Genomic DNA, 25,039 nt, shown 5'->3' with positions numbered 1-25,039 from the left:
CAATGAATTCTCAACCCGGGGCAGTTTTAAGCCCCAGGGGACATTTGGCAATGCCTGAAGATGATTTTGGTTGTCACAATGGTGGGGTAGGATACTACTGGCATCTAGTAGAAAGAGGCCAAGAATGCTTCCAGTCACTCTGTGATATAGAGAAGAGTCCTCTGTAACAAAGGATTATCTGGCCCAAAATGTGAATGGTGCTGACTGTGGGAAAACCAGTCCCTAGAACAGTTTGTTAGACTGTGTTGTAGTATGACTTTGCAAGGATACACGGGATAACAAAGTAATATATTTTCCTTATTTCCTAGTGTCATGTGGTGCAAGGTTAAAGATAACCAGGGGCACACATGCTTGTATCTTGCCACAATGTCAGCCTTTTATTGATGCTAGTTCAATCACAGCAACGTGAGCTACGTGGAGTTCCCAAGGAGGCATTCTCCTTAGTACTTCCCCTTCACTCCGGAGGCAGAGCAGCGGCACACAGGTTCAAGATACTCCAGAAGTCAGTCAATATTGCAAAGCATATATAATAGTGTACCTTTTTTTTGGTGGGGGGGACAGAGTCTCACTCTTGTCCAAACTGAAGTGCAGTGGCATGATCTCAGCTCACTACAACCTCTGCCTCCCGGTTTCAAGTGATTCTCCTGCCTCAGCCTCCCGAGTAGGTGGGACTACAGGTATGCACCACCATGCCCAGCTAATTTTTTTCTATTTTTAGTAGAGACAGGGTTTCACTATGTTGGCCAGGCTGGTCTCGAACTCCTGACCTCGTGATCCACCTGCCTCAGCCTCCCTAAGTGCTGGGATTACAGGTGTAAGCCACCACACCCAGCCAATAGTATACTTAATATATAAACGTTCTTGGTGAGACATTCTACAACAAACAAACGAATATTTAACATCAAGAGGAAAAAGAGATAGGAGAAAGGGTTAAGGAACCAGTCCATGGGCAAAGACAAAAGAGGTCCTAGTCTGGACTTAGGCAGTCCATCAGTCTTGCAAGAAAGAATTTTTGATGTGGCACAGCCTTCCACAGCAGATGCCAAATTCTTATCACAAGTAACTACAAGATAGTGTCAGTTAAGATGGCCTTTTCATGCTGCTGAAGGCCTAATCTTTATTGTTACAGAGTCCTCTGGAGAGAACTGATGGTGGAAGAATGTGCTTGTTCATGTGCTTAACTGGTTGGATGCAGTCTTTATTCTTTTTTAATTAAGCAAAATATCTTGTTGGCAAAGTGTTCTATGAAAAATGAAATGGAGTCTTTTTCTAAGATGGAGTTAGGTATGTCAAAGGTGCTCTATACACCTAGTTTCTGATAGCTTATTATTTTTTTTTTTGAGACGGAGTCTCACTCTGTTGTCCAGGCTGGAGTACAGTGGTGCGATTTTGGCTCACTGCAGCCTCTGCCTTCCAGCTTCAAGTGATTCTCCTGCCTTAGCCTCCTGAGTAGCTGGGACTACAGGCGCACACCACCATGCCTGGCTAATTTTTGTATTTTTAGTAGAGACGGGATTTCACCATGTCAGCCAGGCTGCTTTCGAACTCCTGACCTCAGGTGATCTGCCCTCCTCAGCCTGCCAAAGTGCTGGGATTACAGGCGTGAGCCACCACGCCCAGCCTGGTTGTTCTCAATTCTAACTACATCTTAAAATCACCTAAAGAGATTTTTTAAATCCCAGTTCTTGGGCTCCACCTCCAGAAGTTCTGGTTTCATTTTCCTGGGGTAAAGCCCTGTTTTTATTTTTTTCCTTTTTATATTTCACTAGGTATGGGAAGCTGTGGATTCATAACCTGAGTAAATTAAGGAATTTCACATTATGAACTCAATTTGAGATGGGCTGGACTGGTGATACCTGGAAGGGGTAAATGAGAATCCACTCTGGAGGCACCTTATGCCTCAGGGAGCATCCACAAATCATTTTTCAGGAACAGTGACCAGCAAGTTGTCACAGATATCCAGCATGCAAGGGGACAGAACCACATGAATAAGATCAAATAGAAACAACAGATAGTATAAGCAGATTCATCTAAACTGAGTAGCTTTGAACTAGGGATGTTGCTTTGGTTTGGGTTCAAGGCCCCCATTCAACATCTCTTAGCCCACAATGGTGAGTCTTCAAGACATATGAATATACATTACAGTGACAGCTAGCCCTTGGTATCTGCTGGCACGTAGATACCATTGCACCACTAATTTCCCATAGAACCTACCCCTCCTCCAAAGTCTTTATAGGAGCTGTAGTAGTTGCCTCTGTTTAGATCATGGGTTTTATTTCCCACTGTGTCCTCTATATGTGGTGCTAGATATTATTTCTTTTTTTTTTTGAGACGGAGCCTCGCTCTGTCGCCCAAGCTGGAGTGCAGTGGTGCAATCTTGGCTTACTGCAAGCTCCGCCTCCTGGGCTCACACCATTCTCCCACCTCAGCCTCTTGAGTAGCTGGGACCACGGGCGCCCACCACCACGCCCGGCTAATTTTTGAAAACATTTTTAGTAGAGACGGGGTTTCACTGTGTTAGCCAGGATGGTCTCGATCTCCTGAACTCGTGATTCACCCACCTCAGCCTCCCAAAGTGCTGGGATTACAGGCGTGAGCCACTGCGCCAAGCCAATATTGTTTATTTCTAATCAGCACTAATTTCTACCTCTTTTTGTGCTCTTACCTTTGTTTCAGGGGCTGGAAACCTAACAATTTCACTTCCTAGACTACTTGCTAAAAGTCACCTAAAAAGTCAAAAGTCAAAAAAAAAAAAAAAAAGACACTGGGCTATAGCTCAGATTGCACAAATATCTCTAGCTAAAGGATATGAATGAGTGAATGAGGCAAAATAGGGAAGAGAAGAAGGGCTTTAATTTTTTTTTTTTTTTTTTTTTTTTTTTGAGACAGAGTCTGGCTCTGTTGCCCAAGCTGGAGAGCAGTGGCGTGATTTCGGCTCACTGCTGCCTCTGCCTCCTGGGTCCAGGTTCAAGCAATTCTCCTGCCTCAGCCTCCCGAGTAGCTGGGATTACAGGCACACACCACCATGCCCAGCTAATTTTTGTATTTTTAGTAGAGACGGGGTTTCACCATGTTGGCCAGGCTGGTCTTGAACTCCTGACCTTGTGATCCACCCACCTCGACCTCCCAAAGCGCTGGGATTACAGGCATGAGCCGCTACATCTGGCAGGGCTTTAATTTTTATCTACTGCTTTAACTTTCACTTCAGTGTGCTGGAGTGTGGTGGACAAGCACTCTCCCTCACTCTGCCATCCTGTTTCTTGTTGATATTTTCAACCATTCAGGTATGGATGTCTGAGGCCTCTCTTTGACAGTGATAGACAATTTCCTTGATATTCTTAATTGCTTATTTTTCCATTGACTTATAAATGAGAAAAATATAAAAATGTGAAGCTATCAACAAATTCTGCTGGATATTGATTATAATCACAGTGACTAAGTTAGGCATACATTTAAAAATCCAGAGTCTCTGTGTATTTGTTTCTGTATGCTGCCTATGTATCTGAAGTAAATTTGTCTCCACCGCCTGCTTCTACTTGTAACAGCCTCATGCCACTTCCCTTCCTGTTTCCTTTCACAGTATATTTTATAAAATAATAAATTTTACTAAATACTGCTGTAAATTTAACATGTATTATGACAAATGCATGTAACAGTTCCAAAACAAAGATTTACCTCCCTTTAACATCTGAGAAAATTGAGTTCAGAAAGAATAGTAATTGGCCCAGAAAAATTCTGGACACTCAGATGGTACACAAAGGGAAATTAACAAATGATGGTGCATATACAATGGGGTCCTAAAAACAATAAGAATGATGATGGGAAAATTAGGCTTATAAAACCCTTAGCATAAAACGTCATTCTCAAACCAGTCACACATGGAAAGATAAGTCTTAAAATTGTTAACAATGGTTGCCTCTGGAAATAGACCATAAATAAGCTTCTTTCTGAAGAAAATGGTGAATACAGGAATACCAGTGGCACGCCTGGGGAACAGTAAGAAAGTAACTGACAGGGCACAGTGGTTCACACCTGTAATCCCAGCACTTTGGGAGGTCGAGGCGGGCAGATCACCTGAGGTCAGGAGTTCAAGAGCAGCCTGACCAACATGGCGAAACCCCATCTCTACTAAAAATACAAAAATTAGCTGGGCGTGGTGGTGCGTGCCTGTAATCCCAGCTATTTGGGAGGCTGAGGCAGGAGAATCACTTGAACCTGGGAGACGGAGGTTGCAGTGAGCCAAGACCATGCCACTGCACTACAGCCTAGGCGACAGAGTGAGCCTCCATCTCAAAAAAGAAAAAAAAAAAAAAAAAAAACCTGATAAAAGCAAACATCATTTAAATGTTCTTTATTTTTTTTGCATTATGAAATAGTTTAAATATACAGAAAGACACAGAGAGTAAGAACCGACTCATATACTCACAGTCAGCTTTATCAAATTTTAAGAATTGTCTATACAGTATTTGCTTATTTTTAAAATAAATAAATAATGAAAGATATTTTCATTTGCATCCTTTCCCCAATCTCATTTGTCTTTCTCCCTGCAGGTCATCACTGTTCTGAATCTGATGATTATTTTATGAATTCTTTTAGATTCTTTTCATATAGTATTTAGCCATGAAAAATATACATAACACTAATTTGCATGTTTTGAAATTGTACATGTTATACTGTATTATACAAAATACTCTGTAGTTCAATTTCATTAATACTATTTTTGAGATTTACCCATGTTAACAGAAATATCTCTATCCATTTTAGTTTGCATTCTATCTTGTGTTTAACCTAATGGTTAGATTGCTTTCAACTTTTCATTCTCACAAACAGTGCTGCAGTGGACCATCATATATATCTCCTTGAAACATGAGGAGAGACTATGTAGAGGTTTAAACGTGGAATTGCTGGGTCAAAGATTATTCACATCTTCAACTTTACTAGACATTGCCAAATTGTGCTAAATACAACTACTTCCAATAGCACCGTATGAGTGTTCCTATTGCTCCACATCTTTCCAGTAACTGCCACTCTAATGCTTTTGCCAATGTGATGATTTTGAAATAGTTCATTGTGATTTTATTTTGCATTTCCCTTACTACTACTGAATCCCCTTACTACTAGTAATACCCCCAAATCCAGTCTTTCTCTACTGGTATGAACCATCACCATACACAGTTTCTACAAATAGAGTCGATAATTTTCTTGCTGCTCTTAAGAATTTATACCTCATAGATAAATTTCAGAACAAATTTGTGAAGCTAAAGGGCAAAAAAAAAAAAAAAAAAAAAAAAATACACTGAAACATTTTGGCTGGAATTGCAGTGAATTTTTAATTAGAAGAATTGCCAACTTTATCTCTGTAGTCTAGGCTATATAATGTTCCTTGATTTATTTTCTTGTTACTCTTCAGTTTTCTGGGTTTGATTTTTTTTTTTTTTTTTGTTAATTGTAACCATTTCTATTCCTTCCTTGATCTAAATATAGGTTCTGCATTCTTCCCAGTGAATTCTATTTTTCTTAATTGGCTTATCCAATTCATTATCTTTAGAAACTTCCTAAGACTGGCTATCAGTGTTATAGTTCCACTACCTAAGTTTATATCCACTACTAAGCTACAGTACAAAGACTGCCATTTATGTTCTAAAATTTTTAGATTTTCCAAATTCTGAACTGGTGTTTTGCAGGAATGCTCTACTTTGTCCAATAAGGAATCTTGTTTTGATTGTGAGGAGTAAATGATATATGTAGAGTATGTAAGTTAATATATGTAGAATATGTAAGACAGTGCCTGATGTGTAGTGGGCACTCAGTATATGTTAGCTATTATCCTTTATTGAATATCTGCTATATTTGACAGACTATATGAAATACTTTACATGCAAATTTCTCATTTAATATGCACCAGTCTACAACAGACACTTTCACTTAATACTAACATTTCTACAGTACAGTATCCTGTATTATTCCTATTTTAAGATTTAAAGAAAACCCTGAGGTTTAGATAAGCAAATCGCTCAAAGTCACACAATGCCATAGTAGTGTTGGAGCTATGATTTTCCAGAATCTAAGCTCTTCGTCCTGGGAAGTGCCTAGTGCCCAAAGAAGAAGACTGGAATAAAATAAGGCTGAATGGTGTGTAAGAACCAAATAACAAAAAGCCTCGCAGACAATTTTAAAGGCTGTGAATATTAGTCTAAGAACAATAACAAGCAAAAAAAAAAAAAAAGTTTTAACTGGAGATAGTAATATGTGTTTTCTTTTCTGTTTTTTTTTTTTTTGAGATGGAGTTTGCTCTTATTGCCCAGGTTGGAGTGCAATGGTGCCATCTCAGCTCACTGCAACCTCTGCCTCCCGGGTTCAAGTGAAGCTCCTGCCTCAGCCTCCAGAGTAGCTGGGATTACAAGTGTGCACCACCATGCCTGGCTAATTTTGTATTTTTAGTACAGATGGGCTTTCGCCATTTTAGTCTCAAACTCCTGACCTCAGGTGATCCGCCCACCTCGGCCTCCCCAAGTGTTGAGATTACAGGTGTGAGCCACTGTGCCCAGCCCATATGTTGTTTCTTATACTTTGAAAAGAACAGTTAGAGGCTGGGCGTGGTGGCTTATGCCTGTAATCCAGGCACTTTGGGAGGCCGAGACAGACAGATTCCTTGAGATCAGGAGTTCAAGACCAGCCTGGCCAACATGGCAAAACCCCATCTCTACTAAAAAATACAAAAATTAGCCAGGCATGGTGGTGCATGTCTGTAGTCCCAGCTACTCGGGAGGCTGAGGCACAAGAATTGCTTGAACCCTGGAGGCGGAGGCTGGGAGTCAGAGGTTGCAGTGAGCTGAGATCATCCCACTGCACTCCAGCCTGGGCAACAGAGCAAGACATTGTCTCAAAAATAAAAAAAAAAGTTTTAAAAAGAAAGAAAAAAAGATCAGTTTGAGTGCATTGTGGGAAATGGACTTAAAGGTAGCAAAAATAAATACAGGAAGACCTGTTTGAAAGCTATATTAGTAATCAGAGTGAGATGAATCGGACCAAGGTGACAACTTTAAAGATAAAAAAGAGTACAAATTCTAGAAACATTTAGGACTCAGGATCTATAGGACTTGGTGATTGACTGGGTTGGGTGGTGACAGTGACTCCCCAATGTGAATTCTCTGGTGATGAGCAAGGTGTGCATGCTGCCTGAAGGTTTTTTTGCATTCCTTACATTCATAGGGTCTCTCTCCAGTATGAATTCTCTGATGTTGGGCAAGGGATCCACAGTAACTAAAAGCCTTTCCACAAACAGTACATTCGTAAGGTTTCTCTCCAGTATGAACTCGCTGATGTTGAGTAAGGGATGAGTCATTGCTAAAAGCCTTCCCACATTCGATACATTCATAGGGTTTCTCTCCAGTATGAACTCTTTGATGCTGAGCAAGGTAGGCAATCTGGCTGAATGCTTTTCTACATTCCTGACACTTATAAGGCTTTTCTCCAGTATGAATTCTCTGATGTTGAGCAAGGTGTGAATTCTGGCTGAAGGCCTTCCCACATTCCTTACATTCATAGGGTCTCTCTCCAGTATGTATTCTCTGATGTACTGTAAGGTATGCACGAAGGCTAAATGCTTTCCCACAGACATTACATTCATAGGGTTTCTCTCCTGTATGAACTCTCTGGTGTTGAGCAATGGATGATCTGTTGCTAAAAGCTTTCCCACATTCGATACATTCGTAGGGTTTCTCTCCTGTATGAACTCTCTGGTGTTGAGCAAGGTAGGCAAACTGACTGAAGGCTTTTCGACATACCTTACATTCATAAGGTTTTTCTCCAGTATGAACTCGCAGATGTTGAACTAGATGTGCATTCTGACTGAAGGCTTTCCTACATTCCTTACATTCATAGGGTTTTTCTCCAGTGTGAATCCTCTGATGCTGAACAAGATTTGATCTCTGGCTGAAGGCTTTTCCACACTCTATACATTTATAGGGTTTCTCTCCAGTATGAATTCTTTGATGAAGAGTAAGGGATGAACTCTGGCTGAAGACTTTTTCGCAGTCATTACATTTCAAAAGTTTCTTCTCTGCACAGACACTCTTGGGCTTAATAGCCATTAAATTTTTTTTAAAGCTTCTCTTTTGTGTGTCATGTTTATGTACTTTCTCCTCTTTGGGGATTATCCTTTGTGTACAAAGCAGTGGGTTCTGATGAAAACTTCCCCAAGATTTATATTCTTGTTCTCTTTCATCAACAAGGGGTTCTTCATGAGTGATTATCTCTTCCTTGAAACACGCCTTCTGATTCCCTGGTTGCCTTTCAAAATAGCCCTCACATTTCCACTCTTCTTTCAAACTGGAGTATTCAAGGTTATAGCTTGTAAGTGTTTCTATTATCTTCTGGGATTGATGTTCTTCATAAAAGTCCTGCTTTGGGGTTAATTCTTCAGTCTCACATATAGGCTCCCAGCCTGAAAAGTAATAATAAGAAAAAATGTCTCCTCTTTGAGTATCAGAAAGTATATTTAAGAAAGTACATCTGTAAAGTAAAATATGTGAATTAAATAGCAAAACCCACAGGAACATTGGCTTTTGCAGTTCTGAAGTATACAAGAAGAGAAACTGAAAACAGGTCATACAGAAACCTAAGAAGAAATAATTAGAGTTATAAAAGAAAAATCAGTAAATCTCAGGGCAGGAAGAAATTAGAGATGTGGTCAGAGCTGGTTACAATTTTATGCCTGTGTTAATAAAATAGACACTGAAATAGTCTCCACTCTTTTAGCTGCTTCATTCAAGAACATTCATTGAACAAATATTTACCTTTTGCCAGATACTATTCTGATGCTTTTAATATCACAAAACAAAGATCATTACCTTCAAGGATGTTATTTTCTTAGAAGAGACAGAAAATAAGTGATAAATAAGTAAATTTCATTTTATGTTAGAAGATACTAAGTGCTTCAGAGGAAGAAAATCAGGGTAGGGGATGTCATGGGTACTGATGAAATTAGAGCTAGGAATCATTAATAAGTTAACATTTAAGCAAAGATTTGAAGAAAGTGAAGAAGTCAGTCAGTCATTCAAGTCTCTGGGGAAAAAGCATTCAGGGAAGAGGTAGCAGCTGGTTCAAAGTCCCAAAAGTAGAAGCATGTCTACTATGTCTGGGGAATATCAAGAAGGCCAGTGTGGCTATAGAGTGAGTAGCAGGATATAAAGTCAGCAGGTAAAAGGTAATGAGATTATTTAAGCTTCACAGGCCTTCGAAGGGAATTTGGCTTTTACTCTGAGAGGGAGAGTGTATTAGTTTGTTTTCACGTTGTTATAAAGACACTACCTGAGACTGGGTAATTTATAAACAAAAGAGGGTTAATCGACTCACAGTTCTGCATGGCTGAGAAGGCCTCGGGAAACTTACAATCATGGCAGAAGGTGAAGGGGAAGCAGGCACCTTCTTTACAAGGTGGCAGGAGAGAAGGAGAGAGAGAGAGAGAGGGAGAAAGGGAGAGAGGGAGAGGGAGAGAGAGAGAGAGACAGAGAGAGAGAGACAGAGAGAGCAAGCAGGAGAAACTGCCACTTTGAAACCATCAGGTCTCATGAGAACTTCCTCACTAGCATGAGAACAGCATGGGGTAAATTGCCCCCATCCAATCACTTCCCACCATGTCCCTCCCTCAACACATGGGGATTACAATTCAGGATGAGATTTGGATGGGGACACAGAGTCAAACCGTAACACATGGTAATACAGTTCCATCCAAATCTCATGTTGAAATGTAATCCTCAGTGTTGGAGGTGGGGCCTGGTGGGAGGTGACTGGATCATGGGGGTGGAGTCCTCATGAATGGTTTAGTATCATCCTGTTGGTATGGTCATGATAGTGAGGGAATTCTCATGAGATCTGGTCCTTTAAAAGTGTGTGCCACCTCCCCCCATACGCTCCTGGCTTTTGCCAAGTGATGTGCCTGCTCTCTGTTCACCTTCTGCCATAATTGGAAGCTACCTGAGACCTCCTCGGAAGAAGATGCCACTATGCTTCCTGTACAGCCTACAGAACTGACAGCTAATTAAACCTCTTTTCATAGAAATTACCCAGTCTCAGGTATTATATTTCTTTATAGCAGTGCAAGAACGGCCTAACACAGATGGAGACCCACTGAAATGGTTTGAGTAGAGCAGTAACAGCTGGTTGCTATTCCATGAAGTCAACACAAAATGTGGTATATACATACAATAGATTATTCAGCCTTAAACAAGGAGGAAATTCTGACATATGCTATAATACAGATATAATTTGAGGACATTACAGTAAGTGAAATAAGCCAGTCACAAAAGGACCAATATTGTATGATTCCACTTATATGAGGTACCTAAAGTAGTCCGGCAATATAGCAGACTAGTTTTATAACGACAAATCTTCCTGGTACAAAAAAGCTTATGATTTTGTAGAAATAGAAAAACTTTCTTTTAGCTGCATTACCAAGCTGGCAGGAAACTAAGGTAAACTCTCAAAGATTAAACAGACTCTAGAAGGCACTTTCAAGTAAGTAAGGTGGAACTGAAGCTGAGAGCATCAATTTATCCCTGGTGAGTTTGGTCTTAGGCACATCTAACTGGAGTTTTAGGAAAAACAAACACAGAGAATGGGAAAGTGACCATATGTGAAGAGATAATAGCTGATAATTACCCAGAGTCCATTAATGGTCAGATAAAAAAAAATCACAATAAATCCCAAGTATAGCAGCTGAAATTGACATCTAGATACATCACATTGAAAATGTAGAATAACCAGGGCAAGAAGAAAGTTCTTGAAAGTTGCAAGGAAGAATATATTAAGAAAACTGACTTTTCAAAAGCAAGAACAGAAGCCAGAAAAGCATGGAATGATATCTTTAAAGCACTCATAAAAATAATCTGTTGCCGGGCACAGTGGCTCACGTGTGTAATCCCAGCACTTTGGGAGGCTGAGGCGGGTGGATCACCAGGTCAGGAGTTTGAGACCATCCTGGCCAACATAGTGAAACCCCCGTCTCTACTAAAAATACAAAAAATCAGATGGGCATGGTGGCGCGCGCCTGTAATCCCAGCTACTCGGGAGGCTGAGGCAGGAGAATTGCCTGAACCCGGTATGGGGAGGTTGCGGTAAGTCGAGATCATGCCACTGCACTCCAGCCCAGGCGACAGTGCAAGACTCTGTCTCAAAAAAATTAAAAAATCTGTCAATCTATGACTGACAAGGAAAGGTTCTTGTATGTATGACAGCAAAACTAACATATAAATGAACAAAACAACAATATACGTTTATATGAATAGTATATCTCTAAAATATTTATAAGGAAATTACTTCAGGAAAAAGTTCTGGGATAGAATGGTGAACAAGGAAAATGACAAATGTGAATTTTTTTTTTTTTTTTTTTTTTTTTTTTGAGACAGAACCTTGCTTTGTCACCCAGATTGTAGTGCAGTGCCACATTCTCAGCTCACTGCAGCCTTGAACTCCTGGGCTCAAGCAATCCTCCCACCTCAGCCTCCCAAGTAACTGGAACTACAGGCACACACCCCCATACCCAGCTAATTTTTGCATTTTGTAGAGACGGGGTTTTACCATGTTGCCCAGGCTGGTCTCAAACTCCTGGACTCAAGTGATCCACCTGCCTTGGCCTCCCAAAGTGCTGGGATTACAGCCATAAGCCACCGCACCTAGCCAAAAGTGGATAAATCTAAACAACACTAAATGTAATAATGGTCTATTATATAACTTCATAAAGCAAAATAATAGTTTATGGCATTGAAGAAAAACAAGGAATAACTGAAATGAGGGTAAGTTAAGACAGTCTAAGGTTCTTGTATTTTTTTTTTTTGAGATGGAGTTTTGCTCTTGTTGCCCAGGCTGGAGTGCAGTGGCGCCATCTCGGCTCACTGCAACCTCCGCCTCCTGGGTTCAAGTGAATCTCCTGCCTCAGCCTCCGGAGTAGCTGGAACTGTAGGCGCACGCCACCATGCCCAGCTAATTTTTGTATTTTTAGTAGAGATGGGGTTTCACCATGTCGGCCACGCTGGTCTCGATTTCTTGACCTCGTGATCCGCCCGCCTCAGCCTCCCAAAGTGTTGGGATTACAGGCGTGAGCCACCACACCCAGCCATAAATGTTAGATTTTCTAAGGTAACCAGTACAGAATAGAAATAGATTGTATATCATTCAAATTAGGATATGGAGAAAAACCAAGAAACAAGAAAAATTTGAAAAGGTACAATTTCTAAAAGAAAGTGAGACAGTGGAAAATAAATCCAAGTCTATTAACAGTACCAAAACATTTAATAGACCACCATCATTTGGTTAAAAGATAAAGGTTATCAGACTGGATTTAAAAAAATGTTTATCCAAATACTGCTTATAAGAGAAACACATGGCAAGGTCAGAGAATAAAGGAGTAGAAAAAAACTACATCAAGTAAATATTAACAAAAGGCAAATAAAGCTATAACAATATTAAGTGAACTTTTTTGCTTAATCAGATAATCACGAGATTTAAAGAGAGTAACAATAACATAAGAAAAAATTCACTAGAAAAAGAAAACATTCTAAAAACATATGACCAAATAAAATACCTTCAAAATACAAAAAATCTGCTGTTACAATTATGAGAAAAAAATTTATGATTTACCACCAGAGTAAAAGTTTCTTTAACATGTCTCCCAGTAACTGATTGCTCAAAGATATTTTTTAAAAATCCATAAGGACACAGATTTGACCAGCACAGTTAATGAGCTTAATCTAATGAGCATATATCAAACACTGTATTCAATAAACAGAAAATACATGTTATATTCAAGGACACATAGAATATTCACCAAAACTAGCCCTAAGAAATAAAGCAAGTCTCAAAATACTTTCAAAAAATGTATATTAAAGAGATCCCATTCTCTAACCATCATGCAATTAAACAAGTACCAAACAAAAGCCTTCAATTTCAAACTTCTAAATAATTCATGGATCAAGAGATCATTGAGAACTAGAAAAATAATGGACAACTTCATCTAATAAGTTTGGAAACTTACATCAAAACTAAAAATATTTAGAAAAAAATACCCTAATTGACTCCAGGAGAAATAGAAAATCTAGAATTTTAGAACATATCAAATTGAATGATTAGTTTAAATTCTTTTAACAATAAAAATTCCAGGCCAAGATGAACAAAGTTCTACCAAACATTCAAAAAACAAATAATTTTTATTTTTCACAAATGTTTCTAAAGAAGAAAAAGAGAATTTACGAGAATAATCAACCTTGATTCTGAAATCTGACAAGAAGGGAAAACTGAAGGCCAAATTAATAAATACAGATGCAAAACACCCAAACAAAACACTGGCAAATAGTAACTAGCAAAAAATGGAAAAGATATAAAGATGGGTTTATCTTGGGAATGCAATGTTGGTTTAACATTTGAAAATGTCTGTAAATTACCACATTAAGAGGTGAAAAACTAAAACCTGGTAAGAGGTAAAATCACCTACAGATGGAGAAAAACATTTGGTAAAACTCAAAAGCTTTCCACAATGAAACTCTAGCAAACAGGAATGAAAGGGTATGTACCAAAAACTTTTAAACATCACAATTATCAAAAAACAAAATATTAAAGTATTCTTATTAAGACCAGAAGTGGACAAGAATGCCTGTTATCACAACTTCGATTCATATTATACTGGAGATACAACAAAGGCAACAGAAAAAGAAATTAAGCTATAAGAATTGAAAATGAAGAAATTGCCATTATTCACAAACATGTCTACTCATACATAAAATCCAAACATATCTAAAAATATTAGTATTAACAGGAGAGATTGGCAAGGTTGCTGGATATAAGATCAATGTATATAAAGTTAACTTCATTTCTATATATGAGCAACAAACAGAAAATATAGATAACATTTAACACAGCAATTTAATATGTTTAATGTTTACAATTAATCTAACAGAAGATGTGCATAGCCTTTTTTGGAGAAAATTATAAAACATTGAAAAAAGTAAAAAATCCTAAATAAATGGAGAGCTATACCATGTTAATGAATTTTTTAAATTTCCAGAATTGATTACAGAATAAAATTTGAATTAAAACTTAAAATTGGAATCAAAACTTAACAGCATTGTGTTGTTTTCTGATCAAAATTTACAAGTTGACCCTAAACTTTATATTGATGGCCAAAAGGCAAACAAGAAATTCTAAAGAATTTAAACAAGCTGTAGAGATGTTCCCTAGCAGATAATTATCGTTCTAAGAAACTATTTTTATTAAGATAGTGTGGTACTAGTATAAAGAAAAAGAGATCAATGAAATTGAATAAAGTTTAAAGTTACAACCATAAAAAGACTAAAACTTGATATATTAAGAGGTAACATTCAGGAAAACAGGCAGAGGGAGCATTTATTTAAAAAATATCTGGGGCCGGGCGCGGTGGCTCAAGCCTGTAATCCCAGCACTTTGGGAGGCCGAGACGGGCGGATCACGAGGTCAGGAGATCGAGACCATCCTGGCTAACACGGTGAAACCCCGTCTCTACTAAAAAATACAAAAAACTAGCCGGGCGAGGTGGCGGGCGCCTGTAGTCCCAGCTACTCGGGAGGCTGAGGCAGGAGAATGGTCTAAACCCGGGAGGCGGAGCTTGCAGTGAGCTGAGATCCGGCCACTGCACCCCAGCCTGGGCGACAGAGCAAGACTCTGTCTCAAAAAAAAAAAAAAAAAAAAAAAATATATATATATATATATATCTCTGGGACAGAAATTAAATTCTTTTTTTTTTTGAGACAGAGTCTCATTCTGTCGCCCAGGCTGGAGTGCAGTGGCCAGATCTCAGCTCACTGCAAGCTCCGCCTCCCGGGTTCACGCCATTCTCCTGCCTCAGCCTCCCGAGTAGCTGAGACTACAGGCGCCCGCCACCTCACCCGGCTAGTTTTTTGTATTTTTTAGTAGAGACGGGGTTTCACCGTGTTAGCCAGGATGGTCTTGATCTTGTGACCTCGTGCCCGTCTCGGCCTCCCAAAGTGCTGGGATTACAGGCTTGAGCCACCGCGCCCGGCCAAGATACAGAAATTAAATTCTTATTTAACATAATCCTCAAAAATAAGTTCCAATTGGATTACGGACCTAGATATAAAAGGACAATCTTTAAAAGACTATTTTCGGATATCTATATGAACTCAGAACATAGGTTTCTTAAAGTATCAAAAACATAAGCTACAGGCTGTGTGCGGTGGCTCACGTCTGTAATCCCAGCACTCTGGGATAGCAAGCAATGAATTCTGCAGTGGGTGTCCTCTACCTCAGCTCTATCTACCTGGAGATAGCATCAGATGCTTCAGGTCCCCAAGACTGCCTACACTTCTGATGCTCTGTAGAGCTCAAAAATTTGTAAGATGCCAGGTGCAGTGGCTCATGCCTGTAATCCCAGCACTTTGGAAGGCCGAGGCAGGCAGATCACGTGAGGTCAGGAGTTTGAGACCAGCCTAACGTGGAGAAACCCTGTCTCTATTAAAAGTACAAAAATTAGCTGGGCGTGGTGGTGTGTGCCTGTAATCCCAGCTCCTCGGGAGGCTGAGGCAGGAGAATCACTTGAACCTGGGAGGCAGGGGTTGTGGTGAGCCGAGATCACACCACTGCACTCCAGCTTGGGTGACAGAGCGAGACTCCATCTCAAAAAAAAAAAAAAAAGTTTGTAAGACTAGTAAAAGATTTTTTAAAGACTGAGAGGCTTATGAAACTGAGAGGGAATGGGACTTACTAGAAAGGAGATAGGAAAGTGAGAGAAGTGAAATAATTAAAAATAAGAAATGTGGGAGAACATCCTAAATGGCCCCAAATTTTTATAAAGACCTAGAACATCTGAGAAGAATTTGGAAGCCTGAAGAGTGAAGAGGTGATACCTTTGAGTCAAGCTGAGCTGTCACGTGCAAAGATTTTTGCCAATTTCCTCTTCACTAACCTGAGCACAAGCCTTTTGTCAGCTCTCTCTTCACCATCCAGGGTGCTTTTCCTTGTTCCAACAATAATATCACACTTGGTTTGGAAAAGCAAAGTCCTGCAATATATGAAAAAAAAGTAGAATTTGGTCATGCTGTGGATATTCCAGAACTCACATTCAATCCTTAGATCATCGGGGAAAAGGGAGTTTACAGTAAGCAAAAAAGAGAAATGTGTAAAGGACATGTATTAGAAGGATAAGGAAGATGAAGCTTCAGGCATAGGCCAAGAATATGTTCACTGCCAAATCCACAAACACTAACCCATTCGTTTGGCATCGGCAGCAGACATTCAGCCAAACTTTGCAGATGTTATCCAAAAATTCACAATAGTGGTAGCAAAGAGCCCCTTTTGAGCAGAAGCTGAATTTTGCAAGAAGATATCCTTACCCAGTGATACTAAGATCCTGTAGTTCTCCAGCATCACATTACTATATAGGTGTCTTTGAGAAGAATCCAGACAATCCCATTCTTCTTGGGAGAAGTCTACAGCCACATCTCTGAAGGTCACCAACTCCTGAAATGAAATAAATGAAAGAACCTTATCTCTTACCATATTCACCTCATTTCCTCTGCCCTAGGCACACTGGGCCCTCTCTGATATTACATTCTCAAATATGTAACCATGTTACCATATTTGTACTCAGGGCCTTTGTATGTCTCAGATTATTCCAGTATAAAATAGTAATGCTTCAACCCCAATTCCCTAACCCTCCACAGCACTTAATTATTTTAATCATTGCCCGTTCTTCACCCTCCTCAACTAAAATTTAAGCTCCATGAGGGCAGATTATGTTTTGGCTTTGGTCACTGCTTTATCCCCAGGTACAGAATAGAATCTGGCACACCTGAAGTATTCAAATATTGACTAAGTTGAATTAATCAATGAGTGGCTTGAAGAAAATTTCAAGAAGCTAGAAAGGGATCAAAAATAATCCCAGAAAGTGTTCGCTGTATCTCTGACAACTGTACCAAACCAAGCAGAGCAGAGCATCAATTCCATTAAAATTCAAATACTTTAATGCAGAGTTCTCAAAATTTTGTGTAAAGAAATGGGTGTTCTACTCATAATATTGCTTCCGCCTATAGGGGTTAGAGAAAGTTCTTAAAAACTTGATACTGAGCTGGGCTCATGCCTGTAATCCCAGCACTTTGGGAGGGCGAGGTGGGTGGATCACCTGAGGTCAGGAGTTCGCGACCAGCCTGGCCAATATGGTGAAATGCTGTCTCTACTAAAAATACAAAAATTAGCCAGGCGTGGTGGTGTGTGCCTGTAGTCCCAGCTACTCCGGAGGCTGAGGCAGGAGAATCGCTTGAACCCAGGAGGCAGAGGTTGCAGTGAGCCAAGATTGTGCCACTGCACTCCAACCTGGGCAACAGGGCGAGACTCCATCTAAAACAAAACAAAACAAAACAAAACAAAACGTGCTGCTGTGATGCTGTTGGATTCCAGGTTTCTATAATGTGACCACTTGCTGATGAAACAAACATTCATTATATGTGTATGTATTAATTTTTTACAAAATTAAAAGATGTGAACCTGGCAATGCAACTTTTTGCATTTGACACAATTTTGTTACAGTTAAAGAAACTGTCTCTAGGCTGGGTGAGGTGGCTCACACCTGTAATCCCAGCACTCGGGAGGCCAAGGCGGGTGGATCACTTGAGGTCAGGAGTTCCAGAACAGCCTGGCCAACATGGTAAAACCCTGTCTCTATTAAAAATATAAAAATTAGCTATATTTTATATATATTTTATATTTTATAGGTGCTATATATTATAGCACCTATAATCCCCAGTACTCGGGAGGCTGAGGCAGGAGAATCGCTTGAATCTGGGAGGCAGAGGTTGCGGTGAGCTGAGATTGTGCCACTGCACTCTAGCCTAGGCAACACAGCAACACTTTGTCTCAAAAACAAAACAAAACAAAACAAACTACCTCTACAGAAGCAAAATTCTTCAAGTTCAACACTCAGTAACCTTTTTTTTCACTTAATTATAGGAAGTAGGCAAATCTCTCCCTCTCTGCTCCTGTTAACAATGCTTCCTGTTTTCCTTAGCTTATATAAATACATACAATGTATAAATATTTATATACGACATATATACTTTCCACTGATGCTTTATAGTCAACAAAAATAATTTCTATGTCAATACAGGAGTTTACATTCTGATCTTAAAATATTTGACCCCTAACAAATGATAATACTTGGTTTCAAAATCCATTCACAATTATCATCAAACCAGTCTGAAGCAAAACTACAGTTCCCACTTTTTCCTGTTTTCTTTTTGCCCTTAAAGAAACATGGCTTCCAGCTGAGAGGATGACTTCCCCTAACGCCCTGTCACTGATGAATGTTTTCTTCCCCACATTCCTTGTACCACAGCACTTGAAGGTGAGGCAGGTCACCTCTTTGCTCTTGTTTCCAAAATATTTCCTCCTCCCTAAAAGACATCTAGTTTTAAACCTCATGAAATTAGAATGTGTCAATCACAATCCTTCCTTGTGATAGGTATCTACTAATTCCTGATAGATACCAGTTCTCTGTCATTCCTTAAATTCTTCAGCATCTGACTCACTGTCACTCTCTTCAATGCCATTCCTATCATTCTTTGGTCACTTCGATATCCACATAAATAATACTCCCTACAACCTGGCCTCTTAGTTCTCTGACCCCTCTATCCTGGAATAGTCTTATCCTCTACGCTTCTACAGTCATTCATTTCCATGGTCATAACCCAGACCTTGTCAGTACCAGTCAATACCAAACCCTTCATAACCTCAATTACCCCACTCTGACTTCCACCTCCTATATCTCAACTGTTGCCCTGTGGTACCCCAAACTGGATAGTTTCTTGACTCCACCAGAAGTCAAATTCTGGAGAAGTACAATTTATTGTTCTTACCACTTTTTACCACTTTTTCACTGTTCCTCATCCCTGAGTACCCTCACTTCCCAGCACAACCATCTGTTATAATCACCCCCTGCATATGCCCTTGCCTTCCCTGCCCCTCTCTCAGTTAACTGTACTCACTTGGTTAAACTGCAGCCATCTTTCTGCTTACTCTGTGCCTGTACCCTGCATAGCTGAACTCTGCTGGAGAAAATCATACCAACCATGCAAATTAGTATCACTTTAAATTCATGATCACTTAACCTCAAGTGGGCCGAAATGCTGCATGATACATTTCCCTAGTCCATTCATCCCTTCACTCTGCTAAATGACCATTTGATACTATCCCCTCTCTCCTCACACCTTCAAGATCTCCTTCCCCATGCTCACTCTCAGCTGACAATCTTACTTTTTCTCTGAGAAAACAAAACCCATTGAAAGATAATTCCCACAAACTCCCACCACATCTACACATCCACCTGCACCTGTGCTTCTACACCCTAACATGCCCTTATTCCTATAACTGAACAACCCACTTTCCTAGAAAAGGCCAAACATTTAGCTCCTCTTACCTACTTAAGCACATTGTTCCAGCAATTCCCTTTTCTCTATTCATCTTCAAATCTCCCTTTCTACTGAATCTTTAGTATCAGCCTGGCAACATATATCCATCTTTCTGAAACTTTGTCAATTATGACTTTCTCCTTCAGTTACCACCCATTTCTCTCCTTCTTTTTTTTTTTTTTTTTTTTTTTTTTTGAGACAGAGTTTTGCTCTTGTTGCCCAGGCTGGAGTGCAATGGCACAATCTCAGTTCATTGCAACCTCCACTTCCGAGGTTCAAGTGATTCTCCTGCCTCAGCCTCCCGAGTAGCTGGGATTATAGGCATGTGCCACCACACCTGGCTAATTTTTTGTGTTTTTAGTAAAGATGGGGTTTCCGCATGTTGGTCTGACTGGTCTCGAACTCCCTCACCTCAGGTGATCCGCCCGCCTTGGCCTCCCAAAGTGCTGGGATTACAGGAGTGAGCTACCACGTCCGGCTCTCTCCTCTTATAGCTAAACTTTTTTTTTTGAGCGGAGTCTAGCTCTGTCGCCCAGGCTGGAGTGCAGTGGCCGGATCTCAGCTCACTGCAAGCTCCACCTCCTGGGTTGACGCCATTCTCCTGCCTTAGCCTCCCGAGTAGCTGGGACTACAGGCGCCCGCCACCTCACCTGGCTAGTTTTTTGTATTTTTTAGTAGAGATGGGGTTTCACCGTGTTAGCCAGGATGGTCTCGATCTCCTGACTTCGTGATCCGCCCGTCTCGGCCTCCCAAAGTGCTGGGATTACAGGCTTGAGCCACCGCACCCGGCCATAGCTAAACTTTTTGAAAGAGTTGTCTATGTTCTCTGTCATTTCCACCCACCCTCTGCCTATAAATAATGAACTCATACAACTTATGTATTAACAGCATCACTTTGGCTGCTCCACTGAGAACAGACTAAAAGAGAACAAGAGTGGAGGTAGAGAGAGAAGTTAGGAGAGTACCACAGTAACACAGGTGAGAGATGATGGTTCAGAACATAATGGAAGCAGTGGTGATACTAAAAAGTACTCTGGGCTGGATGCCGTGGCTCACGCCTATAATCCGTCTTTGGGAGGCCAAGGCAGGTGGATCACAAGGTCAAGAGAGAGAGAGACCATCCTGGCCGACATGGTGAAACCCTGTTGCTACTAAAAATACAAAAATTAGCTGGGCGTCGTGGCGCATGCCTGTACTCAGGAGACTGAGGCAAGAGAATTGCTTGAACCAGGGAGAGGCGAGGGTTGCAGTGAGTCGAGATCATGCCACTACACTCCAGCCTGGCTGACAGAGCAAGACTCCATCTCAAAAAAAAAAAAGTAATCTGATTCTGGATGTATTTTGAAGTCTCTGATTTCCTGATGGAAGATTTTTAGCTTAATCAGTGGAGCTAGGGAAGTACCTAAGAGTTTCCTAGTTGAGTTCCCTAATTCTATCCTTGTCCCATTCAGTTTATTCTCAGTAGCAGCCAGAGTGATCCTACCAAATGAAAATCAGTTCATGTCACTCATGTTCCAAAACCGCCAGTGGTTCGTTTCACTCCATTTGTAAGATGTTTGCATTTGAGATATCTCTTATGCAACTAAATGAAGATGTTAAGTAGGCAGTCAGGTATACAACTCTAGAGTTCAAGAGAGAGGTCTGGGCTGTGTACAGTTTGGTAGTTGTTGGCATATACATGGTATTTGAGGCTATGAGACAGGATGAGATCACCAAGGTAGTAAGTGTAGATAGAGAACAGGATGAGGGACTAAGCACTGTGACACCCAGTGGTAATGCGTGCTTACTAAAAATTAGAATGAATGAATGTTGTTTGGTTAGAAACTAGAGTGAGGAAGTTGGTCTGTATCCGTATCTGAGGGAACAGTATCCCAGGCAGAGGGAATAGCAAGTGCAAGGCCATGCATTAAGAATGTACTTACTGGCAGCCAGCCACGGTGGCTCACGCCTGTAATCCCAGCACTTTGACAGGCTGAGGCGGGCGGATCACGAGGTCAGGAGAACAAGACCATCCTGGCTAACATGGTGAAACCCCATCTCTCCTAAAAATACAAAAAATTAGCTGGGCATGGTGGCGAGTGCCTGTATTCCCAGCTACTCAGGAGGCTGAGGCAGAAGAATGGTGTGAACCCGGGAGGCGGAGCTTGCAGTGAGCCGAGATCGTGCCACCGCACTCCAGCCTGGGGACAGAGAGAGATTCCGTCTCAAAACAAACAAACAAACAAACAAAAAGAATGTACTCACTGGCCAGGCCAAGTGTGGTAGCTCATGCCTGTAATCCCAGCACTTTGGGAGGCTGAGGCGGGCAGATCACCTGAGGTCTGGAGTTCGAGACCATCCTGGCCAACAAGGTGAAACCCTGTCTCTACTAAAAATACAAAAAATTAGCTGGGTCTGGTGGCACGTGCCTGTAGTCCCAGCTACTCGGGAGGCTGAGGCAGGAGAATTGTTTGAACTCGGGAGGCGGAGGTTGCAGTGAGCCCATATCGCGGCCGCTCCACTCCAGCCTGCTGACAGAGTGAGACTATGTCTCAAAAAAAAAAAAAAAGAATAAGAAAGAATGTACTCACCACATTACAAGGAAGCTAGTGTTGCTAGAACTGAGTGACTGAGTTAAAGACAGGGTGAGAAAAATTAGATGAAGTCAGAGGGACAGTCAGGGACCAGACAAGGATCTTATTTATCTTAAATAAGATGGGAATCCAGTGGAGAGTGTTGATAAGTGACATGACTGGTTACCCAGAAACGTTTCAGCAGAAGGAAAATTAGTATCTGCTTGTTCTGAAAAGCAGACAGGTATTCAGGAAATAGAGAAAACACCAACGCACCTGGTACATGGCTTTAAGAAGCCCAACAGCCATTCTTTCTCCCTCCTTGCTCTTCTCTTGGGAAATGGCAGTGGCCTCAGATAACTGAGATGGGGAAAAGAACATGAGAAACTAGACTTTTCTTGCAGCATCCGGAATCACCAGTCTAGACTTTTTACGATTCTCTTTCCTCCTCTTGCAACCTTCCCTCCAATATAGAGAACATAATGGAGACCTAGGAGTTTGTTTGCATACAATTTAACTCATGCCTAAATCATTTTCCAATTCCTTAGCTTAACACCAGATGTTCTAGGTTTTACAAATACAGACTCAGAGGAATGTAAGCTTTCACATAAAGACACAGAACTAATAAATAAGAGCACCAAGATCAAATAAAAGAGGACCTGACCCCACAATCCTCCTCTCCAATAAATCAGTGATTCTGAAACTTGGTGGCACATTGATATGACTTGAGCCGGCTTTAAAAGCCTCTCGGTGGCACACAGTCTCTCATTCAATGCCCCACATAATCAGAGTCTGAAAAACTACAGTGCCAACCACCGTCTTACCCACGCCACAGTCAGAGGCCATGGGTATGGACTGTCTCACACGGGCACCCTTTCCCATACCGGCAAGGCTCAGACACCAGGGTATCTATCACAAGCGACAGTCTCACAACCCAGTCACAAAGAGGCCCCGGGTATCGGCCCAACAAGGGGCAGCGAACACTCGCCCGCTCCCCCCCCAACTCACAGCCTCACACTCCACGGTGCCACTGACTCCCTCGCACCCAGTCACACAGGACGTGGACAGGCACACGCGGTGACAGCCTCGCACTACGGTACCAACCTCCACTTGCACCGGAGTCACACAGAGGGCCTGGGACGAGCTTCCGGAGAACCACACGCCACTCCTCAGCCCACTCCCTACCTGCAGAACAGAGCTGGGGGAAGAGCCCGTTCCCGCCCCAATGGCTCGGGGAATCTTCGCTCGGATCACACCCCTACCCTGAGTTGGATGGAACCCAGCCCCTACGGGCCCGGAAAGAAGCGCCTCAGCTGCCTCCGCCCCCGGAGGACACAAAGGGGCCGCGGGCCCAGCTCCCGCGGGGGCAGCTGGGAAACGTAGTCCGGAGTAGAAAAGGTCGCGGCGCCGTAGGGTCTGGCAGCAACAGGGCAGCTCCGCGCAGGGTTTGTAACACTGCCCCCTCCCCACCAGGTCCTCCCACGCTGGCCTCTTCCCCTGCCTTCCAGAGAGCCCGAAAGTCCGGATTCCCTGCAGCTCCGAGCCTGGCTGGGTCACAGGGACGGGACCCAGCGTTACACTACAGTGGCTGGTATGGTAGGCACAAGCGCTCCGCGCACCCCACTTAGCAACCAGGGCGGGGAGTTGAGAACCGCGGGTTGGCCGCAGGGAAAAGGTTTGTGCGTGGGAACGCGCTAGTGGCGCGTCTACTCAAAATGGGTGGGAGGCGAATTCCTAGAATTGTGCTGGATACCCGAAAAAAGTTGCGGGGGGGGGCGAGGGTGCGAGGAGGTAAACTGCGCAAGCGTACTACACTCCTGGCGGCCTCCCACTGGCTACCCTTGGCCAGGCGCGGTGGCTCACGCCTGAAATCCCAGCACTTTGGGAGGCCGAGGCGGGCAGATCACGAGGTCAGGAGTTCCAGACCAGCCTGACCAACATCGTGGAATCCCGTCTCTAATAAAAATACAAAAGAATTAGCCGGGCGTGGTGGCACGCGCCTGTAGTCCCAGCTACTCAGGAGGCTGAGGCAGGAAAACTGCCTGAACCCGGGAGGCGGAGAGGCGGAGGTTGCAGTGAGCCGAGATCACGCCACTGCACTCCAGCCTGAGCGACAGAGCAAAAGTCCGTCTAAAAAAAAGAAAAGAAAGAAAGAAAAAGAGAAAAAACCGCCAGACCTCAAATGATCCGTCCGCCTTGGCCACCCAAAGTGCTGGGATCACAGGCGTGAGCCACCACGTCCGGCCTATTATCTCTTTATTAAAGGTATTAAGACCGGCCCCGTGCGGCTCTTGCCTGTAACCCCAGCACTTCGTGAGGCCCAGGCGGAGGATCGCTTGAGCTCAGAAGTTTGAGACCAGCCTGGGCAACATAGTGAGACCTCATCTCTAAGAATTAAAAAAAAAATCAGCCAGGCGGGGTGTCCCGTGATTGTAGTCCCAGTTACTCGGAAGGCTGAGGCAGAGAATCGCTTGAGCCCGGGAGTTCGAGGCAGCAGTGAGACAGCATCGCGCCGCAGCACTCCAGCATGGGTTACAAAGTGAGGCTTTGTCTCAAAAAAAAAAAAAAAAAAAAAAAAAAAAAAAAAAAAATTAAGATTAAAGGCATGGAGAAATTAAGCACCTAGTCTGAGATGACACAGCTAGTAAGGCCAAGTCTGTTTAGAATCCAGGCGGATTGGCCACACTACTTTTCGCTCACGATCCCGGGTCATGAAATCCAGTAACACTGTCACTTCGAGAAGTCCAGAAAGAACAAATACATGCAAGGTCAGAATCAAACAGCCACGAGAATATAAAACGCGACCATGGTCACACAAAAGGTCGCATATTCGCACGACCTCAGATGTCACTGGACATGGTCTCTCGCCTGGGAAACCCCAAACTCCAAATTCCATGGCCGAAGTTTCACACATACAGTCACACACACAACGTCACTCCTCCCTGTTCTAGCCGCTGCTAGGACCTTAAGGCTCCAGCTGACCCGGCCTTCACGGGCACTTGAGCTCTCACCACCTTCACCACGCCGTATTCTAGTCTC

General features: G+C 42.1%; 1 protein-coding gene across 3 annotated transcripts; it reads right to left on the bottom strand.

Moving 5' to 3' along the window:
- Positions 1–6,984: 6,984 nt before the first annotated feature.
- LOC126942017 (zinc finger protein 570) lies at positions 6,985–25,035 on the bottom strand. Of its 3 annotated transcripts, none has more exons than XM_050769052.1 (6): positions 24,925–24,988; positions 23,105–24,551; positions 22,277–22,360; positions 16,380–16,506; positions 15,953–16,048; positions 6,985–8,446 (listed from the first exon to the last, which is right to left on the bottom strand). In XM_050769052.1, the coding sequence occupies exons 3-6, from the start codon at positions 22,307–22,309 to the stop codon at positions 7,092–7,094; spliced, it is 1,611 nt and encodes a 536-aa protein (XP_050625009.1). In that variant the 5' UTR covers positions 22,310–22,360; positions 23,105–24,551; positions 24,925–24,988; the 3' UTR covers positions 6,985–7,091. The 3 variants fall into 3 exon arrangements, with proteins under 3 accessions (XP_050625009.1, XP_050625010.1, XP_050625012.1); XM_050769053.1 differs by having other exon boundaries at positions 23,186–24,551; XM_050769055.1 differs by lacking the exon at positions 23,105–24,551 and having other exon boundaries at positions 24,965–25,035.
- Positions 25,036–25,039: the final 4 nt, after the last annotated feature.

Source organism: Macaca thibetana, chromosome 19, assembly GCF_024542745.1.
Source record: "Macaca thibetana thibetana isolate TM-01 chromosome 19, ASM2454274v1, whole genome shotgun sequence".
NCBI classification, from domain to species: domain Eukaryota; kingdom Metazoa; phylum Chordata; class Mammalia; order Primates; family Cercopithecidae; genus Macaca; species Macaca thibetana.
This window is presented reverse-complemented; position numbering and strand designations above follow the sequence as displayed.